At 38.2% G+C, this 25623-nt stretch overlaps 1 protein-coding gene across 5 annotated transcripts in view; it reads right to left on the minus strand.

The window, feature by feature from the left end:
* CTNNA3 (catenin alpha 3) overlaps positions 1–25623 on the minus strand; it is a 1028503-nt gene that overhangs the window by 727438 nt on the left and 275442 nt on the right. For all 5 annotated transcript variants that reach the window (XM_089780114.1, XM_089780115.1, XM_089780112.1 and 2 more), the window contains one exon: positions 23439–23642. In XM_089780114.1, coding sequence (XP_089636240.1) covers positions 23439–23642 — 204 coding nt within the window. The remainder of the gene's footprint in view (positions 1–23438; positions 23643–25623) is intronic.

The raw sequence follows: 25623 nt of genomic DNA on the forward strand, positions 1-25623 counted from the left end.
GGTTTCCTCCAATTTAACTAATGCACAAAAGATGTTATCTGTAGCAAAAGATGTGAAATGTGCAGTTAATGATAAAGGACAGTGACAATATTATATTTGTAATAGTCTGTATAAATAACATCACTTGATTTTAGACAGATGGGTTATCAAGAATCATTTATCATGCTAAGCCAGGTGATTTTGTGATCAATGATTGAAACTCTGTAGGAGTCCAATTGCCTTATAAGAGGCAAATACAACAGTGAATTATGAGCTAACGAGCCAGAGACAGATTGCTCCCTTTGCCTATTTCACAGAGCTAAGCAATGGCAGAGAACTACTAATTTTAGTCCATACATTTGTAATGTTTCAGTTTAAATTATGTCTGATATAAATTTAAAGCATAATGATGATTCTTGGTCACAATTCTATTTCTTTATTTTATATATCACATTTCATGGGCGTAGGGTGGAAATCACCACCCTGCATCTTAAGCTGGGGGATATTTTTCAGGCTGTCTGGAAAAAGAGATTCTTGATGGCTTGGGGGAGGAGAGTAAACAATTCTTAATGGCTTAGGGGAGGGGAGGAGATGTACAACTGTTGGATAGGGAGCCACAGTGGTGGCTGACTAATCACCCAGGAAGATGTGGGGGTGCCAGGTGCAGCACTCCCCTAGGTGTGCTAGATTATCAGCTACAACCTTCCAGGCTAGAGGTGATAGGGGCACCAGGTGCAGCACTCACTTGCCCAAGTTTGTTGGGTGATCAGAAGCGGCCTATCAAGTAAGGGAAGAAGGGGCACAAGATGCAGCACTCATTCAACCAGGTGAGCTATGATTGTCTGGTGGGGGATGGGGGGGCAGTTAGCATGGATTTTATGCAATTTATTAGAATTATTGTGTCTGAGATTATTTCCACAGCACTACAGGCTGTACAAAGGGGAACAGGTCTCTCAGACCCAGGACATCCCACTCATGTGATTGCAGGAGGAATGGTAGCTGCTGAGGATATAAATCTGAGGATTTTGTAGACTGACACCAGAACCCCGCCATGAACCCAGGTGAATGTCATTGATAGTATGGAACCTTGGTGTAGGATAGTTGTCAGTACACCATGCACATGGCTGAGCTATGAGAAAAGTTTTAATGATTTCTTACAATTTCAGGAATGACAAGACCCAGTAAGCAATATGGCCCATTACAGAGGAACAGGTGCTGTAGTACATCCTGTCATTGGCAACCCATCATCTGGTGTCCTCCACAATCTTGAATTGACTTTTGGCCATTCCCTTTGTCAGTAAGCCAGATCCTTGTTTCTTAGGGCTTGTCTGCCCTCCGGAGATCAATCTTCTAGCGTTCAGTTTAGCAAGTCTAGTGTAGATTTCAAAATCAAAAGCGGAGGATAGCCCTCACCAACGTCCTGTACTCCTCCTGCATTCTGTGAGCAGTAAGAGAAACTGATGGAAGCGTGTGCTCCCCTCGACCTCCCACAGTGTAGAAACTGCAATGTCTCAGCTTAAGGTAAGCTGAATCCAGCTATGTATTTTGCTATTCAAACAATTGAGCAGTGGCATTCTACTGCATACCAAATGTACATGACTCAGGGAAAATCAACATTTGTCTGTTGTGTTGTCATTTCAGATGTTCCAGAGCCAGCTATGCATAAGGGTGCGAATCTGTGGTCACAATATTGTCTTTTAGAGAGATGCTCAGTAATTGAGTGAGCTGGGGATAGTTTGGAACTCCTATGACTGCTCTAGCATGGAGCCAACCCCCAATCATTATAGTCCATCTTTCCCCTCCTATGAGGGGAATGGTTGGTAAGGTTCACACAATGGACTTGTTGGAGGAATCTGGATAGAAATGGGGGGAGTTAACTGAAGTCCCCAGCGATGGTAAGATCCTGGCAATGAATCTGCTTGAGGGAAATGGGTGGCAAAGGGGCGTGCAGAGCTAGTAAAGGCACTCCTCCCCAGTCAATTATGGGAGAAAACAAGGTGGGATTATTTCCACTGTACATGTTAGCTGCTGAGTAGTTCCAGACATCTAATAATAAACTTGTGGCCTGATTAAACCCGTATCAAATGCCTCCTCTTCTTCTTTTAGGCTATATCTATACATGTTTTTCAGTGGTGTAGTCCTTACTATAGGTTGAACATCTCTAGTCCAGCACCCTTGGGACTTGACAAGTGCCAAACCAGAGAATTTGCCGAACCACAGGAGATCAATATTATCTTGCACCATTACCAACATTTCCTCTTCTTGTTGGGCTCTTACAAGATATTTAGGGGTAAATTAGAGCTAAATAACAGCACAGAGCACTGAGAGCCAGGACTGATGGCTGCAAATAAACTTTATGGGAGCACAAGAAACTTGGCCATACCCATGATAAGTGGATCTCTGGCTAACTAAAATCATGCTGGACCATGGATGTTGCTGAACCAGAGAGTAACAGACTAGAGAAGTTCACCCTGCAGTAAAGTGTTGAAATCTGCGCTGAGCTATACAGCATCAACCCTATTCTGGTCAGTGGGAGTTTATGGGATGTAAATCAGTGCAGAATCTGGCGCACTGTTTATTTTATATACTTATATATACATGTGAACATACTAGTTTTATTAGTTTATCTAGTCAATGCATGGTTTAAATTTCAAATTTTGTAATGGAAAATTGCTAGACTTTCATTCTCCTTTTCTCTTCAGTACTCCATTTATAGTTTTGATTTTATAGAGATAGAACAGAAATACAAGAAGTATAAATATAAATAATTACTTAACTAGAAATGCTTCCAGCACACAGACAGAATGGTGATAGGGCGTGTAGGTACTGTTTGGGAAAAACCTTAGTAATCATGTTTTGAGGCAAAGAATTACCATGCTGAGTTTTGGGGGATTTTAATTAATTGCCTCCAGCAGCACAGAGTATCTTACACTTTCCAAGTTTTTTCTGTTCACTTTAAACTGTGATTAAAACACCGCTTGCTTACACAATAATAAAATAAGAATATAAACTCCAGGATTCATGCACTCAGACTTGTTCACACACATTAACACATAGCAGCCAAAAAGTCAGTCTAAACATTGCTAAATGCGTCTAAATATATATTTGAAAAGAGCCTTAGCATTGAATAATTATACACATATGCATTATATACAGGAATAGACAAAATGCCAGTAAACATTGCAAGAACATACCAAAACAAATCTCCCTACTTACTGCCATTTTCTTGAGCTAGAAGAGAGAGACAGGGTGGTCTAGTGCTCACCACCTACTCTTAGCTTTTAGTACTTGGCTAGTTCACATCCAGTTCTACCACATCTCTTCTACTCATTTCACCAGGCAGCCACCCTGAGACTGCTGACACAAAATGCACTGTACTATTTCATAATAGGATTCATTATGCCCTTATACTAGCCAACATCTCCACTCATCTTCACTGTTGTGGTTTTAACTCTTAAATCACTCAGAAGGTGGTAAGTTTTTGAATTTGCTTGCTGATAGTTGATGCTATCCTACTCATACAATGGAAAATTAAGAAACTTACTGCATACATTTTTGCATTTTCTGGAGGGATTTGTTCAAATAATTAAATGAGTGGCTGTATTTTCTTTTTAAGGAAAGAAAAAGACACATGTATATACATTAAAGATTTAACTGGAATACTGTTATAGAATGGTACAGCTTGTTCAGGAAGGACAGGAAGGAAAGAAGGAGGCCTTATATATTAAAAATATATGTACTTGGACTGAGCTTCAGACAGAAACAGGACACAGACTTGTTAGAGTCTTTGGGTAAGAATAAAAGGGGTAAAAAAACAAGGGTGATGTAATGGTAGGTATCTACTACAGTCCCCCTAACCACAAAGAAAAGGCAAATGAGGCTCTTATAAAAAACTAACAATCATCCAAAGCACAGGATATGGTGCTGATGGGGGACATCAAGTACCCAGACTTATGATGGGAAAATAACACAGCATGCTACAGATTATCCAACAACATCTTGGAATGTTATTGGAGACATTTTTGTATGCCAGAAGGTGTAGAATACTACAAGAGGAGAGACTCTTTTGGATTTGATTTTGACAAATAGGGAGGAACTGGTTGAAAATGTGAAAGTGGAAGGAAGTCTGGGAGGAAGTGATCATGAAATGGTAGAGTTAATTATTCTATGGAATGTGAGGAGGGAGATCAGCAAAATAAAGGCAATAGATTTCAAGGCAGTAGATTTTAGCAAACTTAGGGAACTGGCAGGTAAGATGCCAGGGCAAGCAAGTCTAAGAGGAAAACAGTTGAAGTTAGTTGGCAGTTTTTCAGAGTGACTTTAGTAAGGGCACAAGAGCAAACTATTCCATTGTGTAGGAAAGCTAGACATTATGTGAAGAGACCATTATGAATAATCTAAAAATATAAAAGGAGTCCTAGGAAAAAGTGGACTCAGTTAAATTACAAAGGACAAACATAAACAAACACCACAAGTATGTACGGGCAAAATGAGCACAAAATGAGCTCAAACTAGATAAAGTAGTGATAGGCAACCTAACTAGTCAGTGGACTGCATGAGAGGTCCTCCATCTCAGTGGGATACAAGATTACAGTAACTGTGCTTGCATATCCAGCATTTGCAGAGGGGGAAGGGACCATTTTGCTTTGAGTGGATGCAGAGGAAGCACACGGCTTCCACAGTCAATGTTGTGTGCAATCAGCATGCACCTCACTTCACATGCCCTTGCTTTACATGTGTGTCACTTTAACATCCACAGGGGAAAAAAAACAGTAGGGATGGGAACCACCAGAATCTGGCTATCCTATGCATAGGCAATGGTAAACAAAATGTCTTGCAGGCCATACATAGAATCCCGAAGGGTCACACGTGCCCCACAAGCCTCAGGTTGCCCATCATTGAGTGAGAGACATATACAGCACCAAGAAAACATTCTACAAATACATTAGAAGAAAAAGGAAGACAAAGGACATGGTAGGTCCAATACTCAATAAAGAGGGAAAAACAGGAAAAACAGTAACAGAAAAATGAGAAGTGACTGTCTAGGAGGGGGTACTGTGGAAAAGGATCTAGGGGATCATAGTGGACCACAAGCTAATATATAAATTAAGAGTTTAGCACTGTTACCAAAAAAAAAGTAAGCATCCTGGAATGTATTAGCCCCCCTGCAGTTGGGGAAGCCCAGGGTGCCAAACCCCTCTATGACAGGCAGGACAGAAGAAATAGTTTTTCCCCTCTACTCTGTGCTGATTAGACCTTAACTGGAGTACTGTGTCTAGTTCTGGGTACCACATTTCAGGAAAGATATGGCCAAATTGGAAAAAGTCCAGAAAAAAAAAGCAACAAAAATTATTAAAGGTGTAGAAAACATGAACTATGAGGGAAGAAATAAATGTGTTTATTTAGTCTGCAAAAGAGTAGACTGAGAGGGTAATGATAACAGCTTTCAAGTATCTAAAAGGTGTTACAAGGAGGAGGGAGAAAAATTACTGTCCTCTTGACTTGTGATGAGAGGACAAGAAGCAATGGGCTTAAATTACATCAAGGGGAGTTTAGGTTGGACATTAGGAAAAACATCCTAACTAACCGGATAGTTAAGCTAAATCGAAATAAATTGCCTAGAGAGGTTGTGGATCTCCATCATTAGAGATTTAAGAGCAGGCTAGACAAACACCTGTCAGAGATGATCTAGATGGTGCTTGGTCCTGCTGTTAGTGCAGGTGACTGGACTGTAGACCTTCTGCTGTTCCTTCCAGGTCAATAATTCTATAATATAGGCCTACTTTCTCTGTTGCTTTCTACGTTCCTTTCCCACACCATCAATTTCTCTGCAGCAACAGGAGGGTTTTCTCAAACCCAGATGATCCACAACTACTATAACAGCCATTTTTGACCATTGGGAACTTGATTAAATCCAACCTAATCTAATTTACACCAAAAGACTCAGAGTGTGAACAGTGCCAGACAGCATATACGCCACTTTTGATACCACTCAATTCCTGAGGGTATGACTACACATCAAAGTTAATTCGAAATAACAGCCAATATTTCGAATTAACTTTAATAGCGTCTATACAGGCAAACCGCTATTTTGAAATAAATTCGAAATAGCGGAGCGCTTATTTCGAATTTGGTAAACCTCACTCTACAAGGAATAACGCCAAATTTGAAATAGGCATGGCCCTTTTAAGGGCAGACATTTTGATGTCTGCACTGGTGTCCCATGGAGACAGAAACATGCTGCCCCTTTCAGAGCCCCGAGCCACGTGTACAGGAGCTGCAATTTTTTCTTTGAAGAGCCACATGCGGGTTGCGAGCCGCAGGTTGGCCACCCCTGTCTTATTGCCTCTGTATAAAACCATGGTACGTCCACATCTTGAATACTGCGAAGAGATGTGGACACCTCATCTCAAAAAAGATATATTAGCATTGGAAAAGATTCAGAAAAGGGCAACGAAAATTATTAGGGGTTTGGAATGGGACCCATATGAAGAGAGATTTAAAAGACTTGGACTTTTCATCTTAGAAAAGAGGAGACTAAGAGGGGATATGATAGAGGTCTATAAAATCATGACTGGTACGGAAAAAGTGAATAAGGAAAAGTTATTTACTTATTTCCACACTATAAGAACTAGGGTCACCAAATGAAATTAATAGGCAACAAGTTTAAAACAAACAGCGCACAGTCAACCTCTGGAACTCCTTGCCAGAGGATGTGGTGAAGGCTAGGACTTTAACAGGATTTAAAAAAAGAGCTAGATAGTTTCATGGAGGTTAGGTCCATCAATGGCTATTAGCCACAGTGGGTAGAATGGTGTCCGTAGCCTCTGTTTGTCTAGAAATGGGTGACAGGGTAGGGATCACATGAGGATTACCTGTTGTTTCCTCCCTCTGAGGCATCTGGTATTGGCCACTGTCGGCAGACAGGATACTGGGCTAAATGGACCTTTGGTCTGACCCAGTATGGCCATTCATAATGTTTTTATGAATGCAAGCATTTTTCAAAAGCTTCTTGAAGCATTAAGGCAAATATTCAGGTTTCCTTTCTGAACACCAACCTTGTCCCATGACAACATTTACAAATAATAAAAGGTTTGCTTCTCCAATTTCTGTTGTAGCATTACTCTGGCAAAGTGGTGGCATTAAGTCAGGTGAAAATCAATATTATCAATGTAATGTTTATTCCAGAATATCCACCAGAAAATAGATAGTTGACCACAGCATAATACATTTCATTCTTCAAGATAAAAACCTATGTAGTCCCCTTACTAAAGGGGCCTCTGTTTTATTCTAAAAAGACCCTGTGTCCTACAATCCAGACTACAATTCCCATGAGCCCTTGGAACAAAAGAGGGAGGAGGGACTCTTGTGAGAGAGAGGAGGCTCTCTCCATGTGCTTGAAGAAGAGGCCTAGCAGTCTGGGACTCTGCCTTGCAGTTTGGAACCAAAGGGGGAGCCAGGCTGCTGCCAAGAACATTGACCCAGTGCAGGGGCTGTTGGAGTGCAGCTACTACATGCCTGTTGGAACTGGGAGTTAGCAGGCTGCTTCCGATAGGCACAGCATGAGGCAGTAAGTTTGGGCCTTGCTGGAAGGGTGCTGCCTGGACCAAATCCTCACTACAGCTGCAACATCAGCGCGCCAACGCAAGCAAGTGCCTGGGACTGAGTCTAAGGGTGTGCACACTCTGGGGTGGAGTAACTGTTGTCTAGCTATATAAGCTTCAGTTATTGTTATGTGTTTTGTTAATGCTATTCCTTGCTAATCTGTTAATCCCTGTTTAGTTAAGTAAAGATGGTTTATTTTAAAGTATTCTATTAGATGTATATGATTTGTAGTTGTTCTGGAATTAGATCCAGCTTTATGTTGGAATGAGTATATTCCTGGAGGCTCTCAAGGCACCAGTGTGTGTACAAGGCCAGCCAGGTGAAGGCACCTCCACTTTACATTCATTGCCAGCAAGGGACTGCAGCAAGGGGGTGGATAGGGCTTTCCCCAGCTAAACACCATCAACACTGGGGTACTCAGGATCTCTTTTGGGTTAAAACACCAGGTGCCCAGGCACACCTGTGAGTGTGACCTGCTCCCCAGTAACAGTAAAGGGGGTTACACCTATATGTGTTAGAAATATTTATTGTATGAGACACCATACACTTTAGCACTAATGTGGAAAGGAAGGACTCTCATCTTGCAAGAATATTTCTTTGATAAGGACTTTCATTCAAGTGTTACTTTTAGGGCTCAACACAAGAATCCTTTTTGCTGCCTCCTGTTTTTCTCTTTTCCTGTGTTCATTTTTTGAGGAGTAACGTTAGTTCAAACCAACGGGTTTGGTTCGAACTAATGCATCCCGGTGTGCACTTTCACTTTTGAAACCGCTGTTCAGAGGAGTAACGCGCCGGCGAGATCATGCTAATGAAGCGCAGGATATTTAAATCCCCGCTTCATTAGCAATTTTGGTCGACTACATTTGCATCCCTAGTTCAAACTAGGGTGCAAGTGTAGATGTAAGCTTAGAGACTTATAGTATCATGAGCTTTTGTGGGCAAAACCCACTTCTTCAGATGATCTGGAATGGAAAAAATGGGAACCCAGAATTTATAACAGAAAAAGAAGGGGGGGGGGGAATACCTGTCAATTGTAGAGCCAATGCCAATGAGGCTAATTGAGTGGACCGGAAGTTATATGATATTTCTTCTTGACTTTAATAATAGGATCTTAACAGTGTTCCCTCTAAGCTTCAGAGCAGCACAAGCTTCACAGGTGATTAATCAGCCCCTCTTCCACAGGTAGCTCTGTGCATGGAGCCCTGAGCCTCTGACTGGGTGGGGCTGATTAATCACCCGTGAAGCTGTGCTGCAGAGCAGCTTCCAGGGAACACTGCATGTTAACTGGAAGATTTTCTGTTCACCCATGTTAAAAATGCAAGTCTCTGAGTACTATAATACCACAACTTTATCTTTTCTTTGAACTTAGAATGGAAAAAAAATGTTCCCTTACAAGATCTCTCTCATTATGCAATTGCTATTTTTCCTACATTATTTTTTTTTAAATTAGATATTTCTAATTAACAGAAAAGTATTATGTATTAGTGGGTACAGCTTCTAGTTAGGTTGTTGAGTTCTTTCATTCCATCTTTGTATAAATTTTCATTAATTTTTATACTGGTAATGAAACAATAGTACTAAAAAGATTAGAATAATCTACAATATCAAAGATTGTTTCAGTAAATCCATAGTTAGAAAGATTTTTTAAATTAATGTAGTCCATTAAGCTCTCCTGCTGTCTTAGTTAAAACATTATTTTCTTCCCTTCACTGTTTCACACACACAGAGCAAGAAAACATGCCAGTTGGCACCACAGGCTTAGAAACAACCACAAGAAGTAACTGTTGAGAATGGATAGCCTCACCTTCTTGATATGTGTTTTGATAAATCAGTATCAGCTACAAAAATAGCTTCTACCTCTGGTAATGCTACATTGGTTAAAATAATATTTTATATGATTGAATTAAATGGTCAACCACAGTTAAAAAAGACGACTAGCACTTCAGGCAGAGAACAACTACTTGAAGCTAAACCACAGGAGAAAGGGTTGAAAGAAAAGAGATGTACCAACACATGTTGTTTACAGCTGGAGACATTCCTCTGTTTTTAGTCATTAAGCTATTGTTTTTATTTTTTTACATTTATAGAGAAATAGGACTGAAATGCAAAATTTGGAATCAAACACTCTGTCCTTCAACTTCAACGCTCTTTGAAGATTTCATGAGCTCTGAAATTCACATCAAGAACTGTTTCCCCAGCACTTGGAGCATAAGACTCCAAGTTGTTAGTTCAGGCCCAGCTTTAGAACTTCGTGGTCTGGAGAAAATATATAGTTATATATTTGAGTGAAGAGAAGCCTTGAAAGAAAATCCCAAGTAACTACAAAAAGAATACCAAACATAAAAGTTTAATTTCTTGAAACAGAAGATTTTAAGCTATTTATTTCTAATGATATAACTTGGCTATATCCTTGGGGAAATATATTGTTAGCTAAATTAATAGAAAATTTATTATTCACATTTCAGTAATCAGAACATATTTAAAATACACAATTAATCATCTAATTCATTGTAAGTTATCTCTAAGTTAATAGAAATATTTTAATGAGCTGTATGACGTTACATTTTAGAAGAGTAACTGAAAATAAAACTCCTTCAGAGTAAACCTCACAGCTTTAAGAAAAAAGCTCAAAAAAGTAGCTAACAGATTCATCATTTAAAAAAAAAATCCCAAGCATTAAAACTAACTAGCCTGAAACTACGGTATGTATAAACACACACACTATGAATTATAGCTATGTGGTAATGGAAAATCTATCAGATATGATCACAAAAGCTATTTCACATAGCACTCAAATGTTTGTTTATTGCTAAAAGTGAGGGGCATTAGCATAGTTTCCAACTGGCCTTCTTCAAGTTAGGAGAGATTCATGATGTTTGAATGGGTTGCTGAAACTGGCTTTTGTTACTGTTAAGTAGTACTGTAAAGATATTCAGCTCAAATTAATACTCAAGTATCAATTTTCATGTATTTGCCTTTTCTTTTTAAATAATCCAACTGTTCATCTCCTTGAAGATGGCACTGAAAAATGTAAGACCTCCACCATGTCACATCAACAACAGGTCCACCAGCTTAAGTATTCTGACTCTCTGCAAGCAGTTCACAATGCAAAAGCTTTGGGGGAGTAAAGAGCAACCTCTTCTCAACCACTGATAAAAGATGAAAGGGCAGCTCACCCGGTGGGGTAAACTGGCATAGTTCACCACCATTAGCATGGAAACTTGGAGGCAGATGTTACTAATGTTACTAGACCTATTAGCTGCCTCCCATACCACTCACCACAAAGGGCAGGTCACTCACGCACAATACAGACATAAATAGTGTTGCCTTGAAGTGACTTCAAACTTCTCTTTCAGAAATCCCACAGGGCAGTTTTGAGCAACTGCTTTTCTGTTCTAAGGGCTCAGTCATAAGGGCTCCTCAGTATTATGACCCCATTACCCTTTTCGGTTTAATGAGGATAGGGATTGCCTCAGGAAATCTACATTGAAGAGTTTTCAATATATTGATTACATTCAGGTTTTTTCATGACCAGAGGATGCAGCAGAGTATTTTAAGTGTATGGCAATGATTGGGGGAATAAATACAAGTGAGCTGCCTAACGATCAGCTCACAGAAGACTGAATAGTTAGCCAAATGGGAGATGAAGTCAGAGGCTATAGATAATTTCTACCCTTCCCTCCAGAAATATTTTTCTGCTGTTTGACAGTCAATTTAGCAATCTGAGGGTCAGAATTTATGCTGGATAAATTTTTCAAAACTTGTTTCAGTGAAAAATGCAGATTTGACAACACTAAAACATGTACTGATCTGTAGTAAATTTTAAAATGATTCAGCTGAAAAATAAAACCTAAAAACACTGAAAAAAGTAAAATGTTTTGCTTCCACATATTTTTAAAAGTTCATTTTTTGGCTAAAATGACTTTCAAATTTGTATTTTATTGAAACAAAACATTTTAACACTATTAAAATTAAAACAATATTTTATTTGACCAAAAATTATTTAAAAATTAACACTTTAAAATTCACCAGATTTTTTTAAAACTTCTGGTTTCTTTCATTCCATTTTTTTTTTTTTTGCATTTTCAAAATAGTCAGTAAACCAAACAAAATGTTATTTGCACATCTGTAATGATGACAGATTCCCAATAGCTGTTACACAGCAAGAACTGCTGGTGTTTTCTTCTTCCTAAGTGTGGTAAAGAGACTATAACCTTGTTTCTTGGGTACACAGCTTTCTATTGTTCTCTATACCTTTATCACTGCAAAATGAAATGAGTTTGATTGCAACTGCACATAGTATCTCTGGGGCAATACTGTATGTGTCTCTGTAGACCAAAGATCTATGCACATCTAAGGGGAAGGCTATCACAGTTAATCCATGGACTAAACAGCCTGGGTGGTGTTTCAGTATTTTAGACTGTAACAGATTCAGTTTCTATGGTACTTTGCATGTACTGGTTCATCCCAAGTTTTCCCAGAGACTAGGAAACAAAAACAGGGCCTTTTTGTATAAGAGGAGGAGCATAAGCTGACTCAGGATCTGCATTTTGGTTCAACAAATGAACAGAACCTTGAGTCTTAGGGGAACCCCAACACTTAAAAAAAGACCGGAAAGGCTTAAGATTACTAGGGCTCCATAAAGACTAACTGGCAATTTCAAGTACATTTAGTGTGAATTTAAGCCTGTTTTTATATGTTTTCTCTGTTATGTTTTTTTCCCCATAAGAATAAAATACTTTGCTTTGGAAGAGCTGAGTAGTCACTGTAAAAGTATTGTTGTTCCTAGAGAAAAAACAATGCACAGAGGGTAGCCTGTAGGATGATTAGCTTACTGAGAACATCACAACGTATGACATGGGGCTGTGTAGCCTTACTGACCTATTGGTCAGAAGGGAGGGATACGCAGCTCTCTGCCTAAGAGACCTTGGCTGGCAGTCTCAAATCTTAAATGGGTGTCCTCAAAGGACCCTGGAGGGAAAACACAGATGCAGTTACCTCTGAAACTGACAGTTTTACCTTAAGGATAATTGAAACACTGAACAGAGTACAAGAGACAGTGTGCATTTGTAAAAAGGTATTTCTGTCCCTATGAGTCTGACACCAGTATTCCAGAATCTGCACTGGCTACTTCTCAAGTGTTTAAAATATTATTTCTGACTCACTACAGTGCATAGTTCCCTCAATGGCTTGTAGTACTGGCTACTAATAGTGTGTTAAACAACGTTATTAACATTGCATAAGAAAGAGCTATTGTTGGTAGTGCTTTCTGGATGATGTCCGCTAAGTCGTGGAATTTATACTCATCTTTTATCTGAAACCATCTCGTTTTGCTGACCTTTAAGGATGTTACAGTGCTCCCCTATTTCCGCATGTATTTGGGGAAAGTAAATGGTGGTAGGAGACTATGAATATTTATTTCAGGATTAAGGTTTTTCAGGAGCAGAGTTGGGAATATTCTGGTTTTGTGCATTTCATTCTTTTGTGTGGAGAAAAGTTGTTGATTTTCTACTGTTATTTAGGTCTCCGTTTTTACTTGTCAGTCCCCAAAGCCTGGGATAAATCTTTTTTCTACATGTAAATATTAATGTGAAAAAGATATTAAACACAAACGTAAATACCTAATCTAACTTTGTACAGAAGGGGAAATTTAGAGAGACATACAGTCACAAGTACATGGTAAGACAAGAAAAAAAACAAAAAGGAATGCAAGTTCCAGTGTTACGTTTATAAGCAGTGATTAGAAATGGCATATGAATGTTTAGAAAATTGGCTACAATCTTTGAAGTCCTTTAAAAAAGAATGAGGAAAAAAATCAATTAAAGTGAATGCACTATTTACACTACATTACTGACTTTCTAAAAATCTCATTATTGACAGTAAATTTGTATGAACTGAGGAAATAATCCTAGTGGATTGAAATGCAAGCTAGATGTTTAATCAAGAAACACTTCTAATATTTATTTCTGACCCTTGGTTATTACCATAATCAAGGATTTAGTCTACCTTGAAGAGACAGAATATGCCACTTTGTTGAAGGTTTTCTGGGGGGAAAAAAGTCTTTAGCTGCCTAATACATTTCAAGCACTGTTAAGTATACCAAATGCAAATTACTGACTATTGTACTGAAACAGGTTCTCTAGATCCATGAGTTGCCCATCACCCTACATTATTTTAGTATGAGCCAAAGTAAGTATCGGATTAATGCTGAAGTGAATCAGCTCAGAACTAACAAATGAAGAACAGGTCTTCAGATGAGAAAGTCTTTAATTATCTGTCTCTAACTCATGTGCACAGCTCCCAGTTTATTGCTAGTCTATGAAACTAAATAAACTAGGTAAATTTAGCTGCAGCTTATTTTTCTACTCTCCATCTACTTGTCTTAACACTAAATACATTCTTTTCTTGAATATTTCATAATTAAAATGCACATTAAAGCTAAATGTCTCATAAAAATGACAATAGTAATTCTCAGTTACACTAATTTAGTGAATGAAATTTAAGACAATCCACCGTAAGATTATTTAAAGTCAAACCAACCAACTAGCTGTGCACCATTATCGGATGCCATTGTAAATCCAAACAATTTCTGTATAAATGCCAGTACAAAATGCTATCTATCTCTGATTGTTTTGGGGGACAGCTACTCATTCCTAAGGCATGATACCATGGCAACAAAGCAAAAAATGTTAATAAACATGTGAATTAATTCTTCCCATCCACCACACTTACCGTCATATAGTGTACACCTATATTTATATCACCCTTGAATGAGTCTGGGAATAATACTTTTGTTTGGAGGAGTAAGTGCTGAAGGAACACAAATCAAAAGAGAGAATTTGATTTTTCTATACTATAACATATCTGTTTTTAGAGCAGGAGCACACAAACCACAACTGCAATATTTGTCTGTAGACTCTCCTCTAATGAGACTGTCACAATACCAACATAAAAATGTTTATCATCTTAGATTAAATTTAGTAAGAGAGACTCTCAATAGTTTAAGTCCCTAGCTGTAAGCAGTAGTTTGGAATATTTAGTGTTCCAAAAGATTTCATGTCAAATGGGTAACTTTGAGAAGGACAAAGCTGCAACAAAGTTATATTCAAATTATGAAATGCCATGCATACCTATTGTATTATATGTCATAAATCCTTCACTAAAAAGAATTTTTCACATTCAAAGATGCAAGTGCTGCCACTGAGCCAGCCCTCTCATAATAATGTCATTGTGCTTGAAGAATTTTTTGCAACCTATTTTTGACGTGAAGTTATAATATCCAGAGCCTGCCAGACCCTGTGACTCATAGCTGGGTCAAAGTGTTGGGATTTGGAGCAGATGCAGACTCTGGACAGCATTTATCTCAGATGGCTCCCAAAAGTGGCCAGTATATCCTCATTGCCCATAAGTCCAGAAACAGCCTTTGGAGCTGCAGAGGTTGCACTTTGGGGTGGGTGATATTCCCTGGCCATCTCTGGGTATGTCTACACTACATGGCTCCATCGACGGAGCCATGTAGATGAGTTTTGTAGACATACCAAAATGAAGCGGCGATTTAAATAATTGCCACTTAATTTACATCAAAATGGCTGCTGTGCTGTGCCGATCAGCTGTTTGTCGGCACAGTGCAGTAGTCTGGACGCTCAGCGGTCGATATCAAAAGCCTTTGTCGACCGCCCCGGTAAACTTCATCCCACGAGGCATAACAGGGCGGTCAACAAAGGCCTTTGATGTCGACCGCCAAGCATCCAGACTACTGCGCTGTGCTTCCAAACAGCTGATCAGCAAAGCGCGGCAGCCATTTTGATGTAAATGAAGCGGCGATTATTTAAATCACTGCTTCATTTTGCTATGTCTACAAAGCTCATCTACATGGCTCCGTTGATGGAGCCATGTAGTGTAGACATACCCAGAGATGGCCAAGGAATATCCATGTAGTGTAGACATACCCTCTGTGCCTAGGGGTATGATGGCCACTTTTGGGATCTGCACGGAGTCAGGGGTGGCAGGGAGCCTGCCTTAGTTCTGCTGTACAGCTGACTGGACTTCTAATGGCCCAGTCAGTGGTGCTGACCAGAGCCACCAGAGTCCCTCTTTGACTGGGTATTCTGGTTGAAAACCAGATGCCTGGCAACCTTAGCAGGGTTTGAGGCAGAGCTAGGGTCAAGCACCCTTGGCAAATTAGAAAACTGGCATGGCTGCACTTGGGCTTAGTAGTGAGAAGCTGGACACCTGCCTAGAAAAGGAATATACATGTCTGGAGACAGACATACCCGAAGGACATTTTACAGCAATAGATATCTGATTTTAGATTCCTCATTTTTAAAATCAAGAAAAGCTTTTAATGACTATATTAATTGCTTACTTTTCCATTTGAGCACTAAAGGTAAGGACAAAATCAAGATAGTAATTTGGAACACGTTTCTAAATCATCTCCAGACATTTTCATTATTGTCAATACTCTTTACTTCTCATTAATGTTATCAATATTTTTGAAGGCTATCCACAACTTTTCTCATCTGAACACAGGGATTTCCTCTGCTTGTCACACTGAAACCTTTTTTTCCTCTTTAATTAAATATGTAGCCCTCTAATGCTTTATATTTGGAAGCATGGGACTGTGTATAATAGAATTTCAATATTCAGAGTGCATGGGTTGCCACCTTATCCTGTTACGCTTTTTATACTGGTACAACCTGGGGTTTTGATCGTACAAATATTTACACATATGCTAAGTTTTAATAGTGTGCAGTCCCATTGAAGTCAATGTGACTACCATCATAAATTAAGTTAAACACAAATGTGTTTCTAAGATCAAGGCTTTAACTTCAACATCATCAGATGTCTTATTTCCACATCGCTTCAAATATACTTATTCATCAAGACTGTATTCCTAAAACAGTAGGTCAATGGAATTACATAAGGGTTAATCTTAGTAACTTGAAAATGCCCTTTTCTGAGTTTATACAGTTCCTCTGACATGGTACATGATTTGAGCCTGCCATTCATTGCCCCCATACTCACAAAATAGACTTCCCTGTTATTTAATGGTATATACTGTATAAATACGTACATTTTAATATCCATAAGTATTACATTAAGTAAGTTAGAACATTAATAATTCAGCAACAATTATTGAAATATTGCTATACTTGAAAGTTATTCTTTTTTTGCCCTACTTTGCAATTTATTATACATCTGCTTATTTTGTTTGTTGCCGAATATAAGCTCCTCAGGGCATGGACAGTGTTTGCATTATCTGAATAGGGCAGAACCTCATTTCAGCTCTCTAATATCATTTTGAAACACTGTACTGATCCATTAATCTTCTTTAAAAAGTCTAGTGATTGGTCAGAGTGTTACAAATTCTTTTTATTATCTATAATTTAATGTTTGTATATTTATTGGAAGTGATAAAGCATGAGATTTCTATTGGGATACAGTTTGACATAAATTCTGTCCCTTAGGCTTGCTAAAACTGATTTCACTGTTAGTTATACAATTTTAGAAATGATGAATCTTAAAAATAAGCAAGTGTATTCAGAATGTGTTAAAGCAAACAGACTCTGCAACACTTGAAGGGTCCCCTCTAATTTATGTTTGTTTTGTTTAAACCAGTATCACATATATAGCAGGTTCAGAGCTTCTAGTGAAAGCTATTACAGATTAAGCCTACACCAACATCCATCAGAAAAAGATGACTATTTTTTTAAAAGAAAACATTTTTATATTTCTTGAATACACAATGCTGGATATAAATAACTGCAAAACCATGCTGCTAATTATTCCCATTTTGCATAGACATTCTAACCAACCTATTATCTAACGTAATAGATATTCTGATATGTAATGAATATTTATGAAAAAAAGTTTTTAAAATTAAGATTTCAAATATTCAAGTGGGATTAGTGGAGTATTGATATAGTTTTTTTTACCGGTATCATGTGCTTAGTGGAAGGGATAATTCTCACTCCTTTACCATAATCAGGACCACAATAAGGAAGCTACAATATTTAAATATTTTTCTACTAGTTCCTCAACTAATGTATTGCAAAGTGTCCTAATACAATAATGACTGCACCACAATTAAAGCAAGGCAAACATTGGTTGAGCTTGCCAAAGGAGGACGGCTCTGCTGCACTGATTCACCCTCCCCACAAGAACAATAGGGCATAAGTGCAGAAAGGTACAAGCCTTGAGTGAGGAAAGATTCTTTGTTCTATACAGCAGCGATTGCCACCCTTTCTTCCCTATATAATAAAGTTGCAGCCTCAATAAAGTCCAGGTCAAGTGTCTCCTGTCCTTTTGTCAATATTCCCAGATAATGAGGTGAAGAACCCCCATGAGCAGCTGCCAAAAACAGAATTCCATAGCGCAAGTAAACATTCAGTAGTTCATAAGCATGGTGGATCTGTGTTGTTTGGAAGAGAACACAGTGAGAAAGGTGATGCTCATTTCATGTGTGGTGTAAATCTGAAATTTTTGGTAACTTTTGAAGTATTATACAACTGTTAAAATCAGTTTATATACATATTCATATTAGTTAAATTTAAAATAATCCTAAACGTAACATTTTTCAATTAAAAAACCTGTATTTTAAACATTTCTGCACATTACAGTTCACAACCAAGTATTTTGCTATATAAATACAGTAAAATATTAAAAAGAGGACATTTCACAAAGAAATAAAGATTTACATCAGAAATTTAGAAAAAGGAAAAATAAGAATTAGATAGTGTTGGTGGTGGTGTTCCAAACTAACATTTTACTTACTTAGAATACTTAACAATAGTCTGTGATTCATTTTACTCCACTGACTTCTTATGTAATGAGCATTACCTGTTCGGTGGGACTTCTTGCGGAGTCAGGTACTATATCCAGTGTCAGTAAGGCAATCACAATGTAGTCCTCAAATTATCCTGTCCTAACAAAGATCTACCGAATTGTTACATTCAATTCACAGTCATGTCTCTCTGGCTATGTCTATACTGAAGGCTTTTGCCTGCAGAGAGCATGCTAATGAAGCGCTCAGTAGCATTTGTTGTACTGTCATTTGCATATTCTCTGAAAATGCTTTTTGCTCAAGACCTTTTTGTGCAAAAAAAAGCAGTGTAGGTGGGTTTGTTTTGCACAAAAACTCCCTTTTGCTCAAGATCCTTGTACCTCCTTTTTGAGGCATAACGATCTTGCGCAAAAGAGGTTATTTGCACAAAACGGACCCATCTACACTGCTTGTTTTTGTGCAAAAACCTCTTGCTCAAAAAGCATTGTCAGAGAATATGCAAATGACAGCATGACAAATGCTAATGAGTGCTTAATTAGCATACTGTCTGCCGGCAAAAGTGTGCAGTATAGACTTAGCCCTAGAGATTAACAACAAGGAAATCTAGAGGCTTGTGAAAAATTATCACTTTCCTCTAGATTTTATATTCTTCAATGAGGTGGATTTGTGAAATGAGCTACTTGATAACTGAAAAATGTGTTAATCCATAACTCACTAAGGGCCATAAATTGTCCTTGAATAGTGCTCCCCCCCAAAAATCAATATTATAGCCTACACACAAAAAGAACATAATATTACAACCATGCACAAAGCAAGAACAATTTAAGAGGCTATTAAAAAAACACTTTTATATGAACTCTTTTCAATTAGACAAAAAAGTGATAATGAACACCTAAGTCTTTCAAACCTATTTCCCCCTACTTTCTTTTCTTGGGCTGCTGCCTTTCAGATGAGATGTAAAATCAAGAAATAACCACTTATGGTAATAAAAGATCTGATGACCTTTTTCAGAAAAGCAGGGATGTTACTTTCTATCCTAGCAACTTTGAAATGTGAGCAGTCACTTATTTACTCCCTACAATTCCCTTTGCATTTGTAAATTGGATAAGGTGCTCTTCAATTCCTGTCTCAGGCTCATACACTTTGTTTAAAAAAATCACATTGTTTCACCTATGAATTGTCATCTTTTCTATTCTAGAAAAAATAACCCTCATTTTGTTAATAGACTAAAAAGGACATTATGATCATCTGGTCTGATCTGCCTAATAGAGGCCACTGAACTTTACCACATGGCTACTGCAGCAGATTCATAATTTCTGGATGATCTAAAGCAAATCATTTCAAAGCACCATGATTTAAAGATTTCAAGTGATGAAGGATCAACCACCTCACTAAATAAGTAGTTCAAAGAAGAAGTTACTCACCCTGTGCAGTAACGATGGTTCTTCGAGATGTGTGTCCCTGTGGATGTGTCTAGACTACAGGGTTTTGTCGACAAAAGTGGACTTTTGTCAACAAAACTATACCTATGTCTACACTACCACCGAGTACTGTCAACATAACGTCGACAGAACTCGGCAGTTTTGTTGACTCTGGTAAACCTCATTCTACAAGAAATAATGCTTTTTTTTTTTGACAGAGTTCTGTCAACAGAAAGCATTATTGCATCTACACTGTCCTTTGCGTCTACACTCTCATGTCAACAAAGCGGCTTGCTTTGTTGACAGAACTGGATGTAGTCTAGATGCTCTGTCGACAGTATCTGTCGACAAAGCCTCTGTCGACAAAACCCTGTAGTCTAGACGTATCCTGTGGGTGCTCCACTCAGGTCTTGGTGTGTCCTCTTGCCACTGATTGGAGGTTTTTGGTGTGCAGTGCCCCTCGCACCGCGCCTATGCACCCAGCGTCTCGCATCCATGCTGTTTGCTGAGTGTGCGTGCGGCGCGAGCCCCATCTGTTCCTTTTCTACCTGAAGTCCCTTAAAGACTCCAAGCAGAGGGAAGGATGAGGAAGGAGGGTAGTGGAGCACCCACAGGGACACACATCTCGAAGAACCATCAGTACTGCCCAGGACGAGTCACTTCTTCTTCATCAAGTGGGGTCCCTGTGGGTGCTCCACTCAAGTGACTCAGTAGCAGTACCCGCCAGTTGCTGATGGGCATTGGAGTAATTTATGTAGAGGAAGGAAGGACCACATCTGCCAGAGATGTGGAGGGTATTGGCCCTTTCTGTAAGGCATAATATTGTGCAAAAGTGTAATGGGAGGACCATGTAGCTTCTCTACAAATGTCTTTTGAGGCTTTGTACCAGCACACAAGTTTGTTCACCCAGAACTCCATACAGCCTGAAGCCCTTACTTTGCATTTGACTATATGGGTGTGTCTAGACTATAGGTTTTTTTTGAAAAAGTAGCCTTTTTTTGAAAAAACTTTACCTGCATCTAAACTGCAGCCATGTTCTTTCAAAAGTAAATCGAAAGAATGCAGCAGTTTTTTCGATCACGGTAAACTTTATTTTACGAGGAATAAGACCTTTTTTCAAAAGTACTCTTTCGAAAAAAGGCACTATTGAATGTAAACTGTACTTTTTCGAAAGAGAGAGTTTAGACTCTTTTGAAAAAGCAGCTCGCTTTTTTGAAAAATCTGTTTATAGTCTAGACGCTCTCTTTCGAAAGAGGCTTGTTTGAAAGAGAACAGACTAACAGGACCGTAATAATTTGAATAAGAGGCTGTTTCTATCATCATATCCTGTGGTAACAGGCTCCAACATAATTTCTGCTATAATATTGAAAATAATAATAAAACAGGGCAATTATTTTTATATATTTAAATAATTCACTGTTAGAATTAGTGACAATAAATCTCAAATGAATACTTAGCTATTTTTAGAGGGGGTCACAAATATTTTAAGATTATTTTAAATCTCTTGTGCTTTTTGCAATGATTATAATTAAAATTGAGCTGAAGAAAGAAATATTGTATTTCTTATTCACATTCAGAAAGTACTGCCAGAGAGGCCCACGATTCATTGTAGATTCAGGCAAATTAATGCTGATGGTGAAAGGAATCAGAACTAAAAGCATCTTTATATATATTCAAGCCTGCAATATCAAGTTCTGTTCACAGACATTAATTTAAGATTGCTGTAGATTTTCTCTAAATATAATGAATGAGTAGGGGAAGACTACATCAGGTATAATTTCAGTGAGACTAATGCACACCTGGGAATACATAGATTTCTTAAAGTTCTCTATTATCCTGAGGTTACTTTTACACACACACACACACACACACACACACACACACACACACACACACACACACACACACACACACACACACACACACACACACACACACACACACACACACACACACAGCCTTGGATAAGATTGACTAGCAGTACCTACAAAAAAGAAAACAATTTCAGCTCCCATAAGGAGAAACAAATAGCTATATTACACAATTATCCCCTCAAAGGTTGTGTTCATTATTCATTATCTTAGGGCAGCTTTAGATAAGATCAGCATGTCTGCAGAAAATGATGGTGAAGTTTCCAGACAAAACACATGATATTAACACACAGTCCCCATATTAATGATGATATCTGTCTTACCACCTTTAGTTTTTGTGACTGGCAGTGCACTTAGCCATGTATCTAACTAATTGCTCAAATCTAAAAATCTATCTAAAAAAAAGATAAAAACTCTATTACTTTTTGAAAGATTTACCACAGACACATTATAAAGCATGCCAGGAAATCAGATTTCTAGATTTACTCAACATTTCTTGCACTACAATTTTGCATTTAGAGGCTCTCAGTATGTACTGCTTGTTGTTCTTATATTGATCAGTCGAGAGGGGACATAATAGCCATTTTCAGGAATCTAAAAGAGTATCACAAGGAGGAGGGAGAACAATTGTTTTCCTTGGCCTCTGAAGATAGGACAAGAAGCAATGGGCTTAAGTAGCAGCAAGGGAGGTTTAGGTTGGACATTAGGAAAAACTTCCTGTCAGGGTGGATAAACACTGGAATAAGTTGCATAGGGAGGTTGTGAAATCTCCATCTCTGGAGATATTTAAGAGCAGCTAAGATAGACATTTATCAGGGATAGTCTAGAATATGGTACTGGGTCCTGCCATGAGGGGACTAGACTCGATGACCTCTCGAGGTCCCTTCCAGTTCTAGAGTCCTAGGATTCTAGGATTCTATGATGCCTGAGTATTTATGTTAAGAGAACATATAAATGAACTACTCAGATTTTAAATAAAACAATAAAACAAAACATCATAAAATTTGCTGCACATTGTAGAAACAAGTGTAAAATCCTAGCATTCGCACTCTTCAAATTCTAAGAGACAGACAGGAAGAAAATTATAAAGGAAGTCCCCAACATTCAAAGGAACATGCTATCTCCGTCACTTCACAGAACAAAAAGTTTGTGATATAGGATATTTCACAGTTTCCTGAGACAGGCTAATTTTGAAGACAAATAGTTGGGTTTTTCTTAACATGCGAATGAAGCTGAGCAATGCTGATTTTTCATTTCAGTGTCTAACCAAAAAATCTCAGGGGGGGAAATAATTTCAGGTCAACCAGAAACAGGATTTTTCTGTTTGTTTTATTCATTTTATTTCATTGTTAACAGCATTTTTATCTTTGTTTTAAATGCATCAGGATAAAGCTCCAAACAAAATTCCATTTCAAAATTTTAAAAGTCAAAACACTTCATTTAGAAAACTTAATTTGAGAAGTGGGAAGAAGAACAGGCTAACTATTTATTCTCTGAATTAACCCAGTTTCACAAGTAGTTTTGGTGTACCTGAAACAATACTTTTTGATGAATAAACAATTCATCCAAAAAATTTAACCAGCCTTATATACCATATACATGTCTGAGTACAACTTTTGGCTCTCTAATAAATACGTAAGTAGGCTGCATTATTGAAACTAGAGTAAAAGGTCAAAGGTCATTCGTGATTACCAGACTGATTATAAATAATGCATGGAAATGTAGAAAATGTGCTTTGAAGCACACACAAAAAACAATAGGAAAGAACTGGTCACTTACATTATTCATGTATTCAGACAGAAGATCTTGGAGAGCTTGGCGGATGGCGTTGCATTCTGTGATTATTTGTTCTCTATGAATGTCACGAGTGCAGGAAGAGTCAGCTAACAGTGCTGCTCCACTGATAATCCCTTCCAAATGTTTCTCTAGTGATGGCCTTATTTTTTCTTCATTCATTGTAAGTGGATCCAATACGATTAAACTCTAGGAAAAAATAGACAAAATACAAATACTGTCCATGTTTTGATCATCTCTTGCCTAGTTAACTGTAACATTCTATTTTCCTGTCCTCTCACTTGCCACTATGTTCCCATTCTAGTATATCCAAAATAATCATGCTCAATGCATCTTCCCTTTCCACCATTCTGACTATACTCATCTTCTCCCTGAATATTTTCAGACATGAACATTCAAAATATTCAGCTTCCCCTTTATAATTCCCATTCTAGCTATTGTTTCTTCCCTCCTAGTCCTTCAACCTTTGGGTGAAATGCTATTTATCTATTCTACGTACTCATATGGCCCTCTTCCCTGTCGTGTCTGAGCATACTACATGGTACTTAATATATTTATCCAAATGCCTATGAAGTAAGGAAGTGCTATTATCCACATTTTGCAAATGGGAAGCAGAGACACCAATTAAGTGACTTGCTCAAGGCCACATCAGAAGTCTGTAGCAGAGCAGGGTACTCTATCCAACCTGCTAGATTCATGCCAAGCAGTAGCAACTTAGACCATACTTCCTCTGGAAGTTTTGCCACTGACTTAAAGAGTGAAAAGCTATTCTATTTGTCTACTTAATTTTTCTCTACTTTCTCCAGAAATATAATCTATGCTATCATGTGCCGAAAGTGTCCGTCTGCTATGTACATTGGACAAACATCTCAGACACTTCGCCAAAGGATTAATGCCCACAAAACAGATATCAGACAAGATCACAAAGAGAAAACAGTTTCTTGCCATTTTAACCAGAAAGGACACTCTCTCGATGACTTAACCACCTGCATTCTGCTACAAAGACCTTTTACATCTGCACTTGAAAGGGAATCCTCTGAACTGTCATTCATGTTAAAATTCGACACTTTCCAACAAGGACTTAACAAACATTTGAACTATCTCACCCATTACCAAGATAAAAGCGACGAGGAGTCCTGTGGCACCTTATAGACTAACTGAAGTGTAGGAGCATAAGCTTTCGTGGGCAAAGACCCACTTCGTCAGATGCATGTATCTGACGAAGTGGGTCTTTGCCCACGAAAGCTTATGCTCCTACACTTCAGTTAGTCTATAAGGTGCCACAGGACTCCTCGTCGCTTTTGCAGATTCAGACTAACACGGCTACCCCTCTGATACTTATTACCAAGATAGTTTCCCCAATTATCACCTCTAATACCATTAACTCACAAACATCCCACTCTCCCTACCTCTAATATCATCAATTCACAGACACTTACCTTCCTTCCTTCCCCCCCCCCCTGCATCCCCCTCCTGTTCTGCAATGTGATTTGTCCTTTTCATATTTGTTCATTTTTTTTAATTGTATCCTTTGGTATATATGGTTGTGACTACTTTCTTCCACTATTTGATCTGAGGAAGTGGGTCTGGCCCACGAAAGCTCATCATCTAATAAACCATCTTGTTAGTCTTTAAAGTGCTACATTGTCCTGCATTTTGCTTCAACTACCCCAGACTAACACGGCTACATTTCTATCACTATTAAATATTTAAAGCATCTATTCAAACAAGTGAAATCTTCTATGGCTTTTGTAAGCATAGACAACAGGCAGAACAACCATAGCGAAAAAAGATGGCAAAAAGACTAAAATATAAACTATTCTCATTGAGAGTACTCTTTATAGCAGTGTCATTGTCAACTTTAAAATATTGCTATGCATGCAAATATACAATTCCCATACAGGTCTCTAGAAAGCAAAGGTGTTTAAACTGGAGAAGTATTTTTATTTATGAAAAACCAAGTGTGACATAGTCAAGGGTGGTTTAGTGAAGTCTTTGCATAAAGAATTTATGACATGGCATGTCTGACAATACTGCTTCTATGCTATTTGACCTTTATCTTAATTATAATGTCATGTTGTAAACACTTTTCAAACTTCAGTTCCTAAATCAAGGCACCTAAATAAAAGTGACTTGATTTTCAGAATAAGCACCCATATTTTGTGTCATC

The sequence above is a fragment of the Pelodiscus sinensis genome, chromosome 8 (assembly GCF_052426305.1).
Source record: "Pelodiscus sinensis isolate ZL-2025 chromosome 8, ASM5242630v1, whole genome shotgun sequence".
Taxonomy (NCBI): Eukaryota; Metazoa; Chordata; order Testudines; family Trionychidae; genus Pelodiscus; species Pelodiscus sinensis.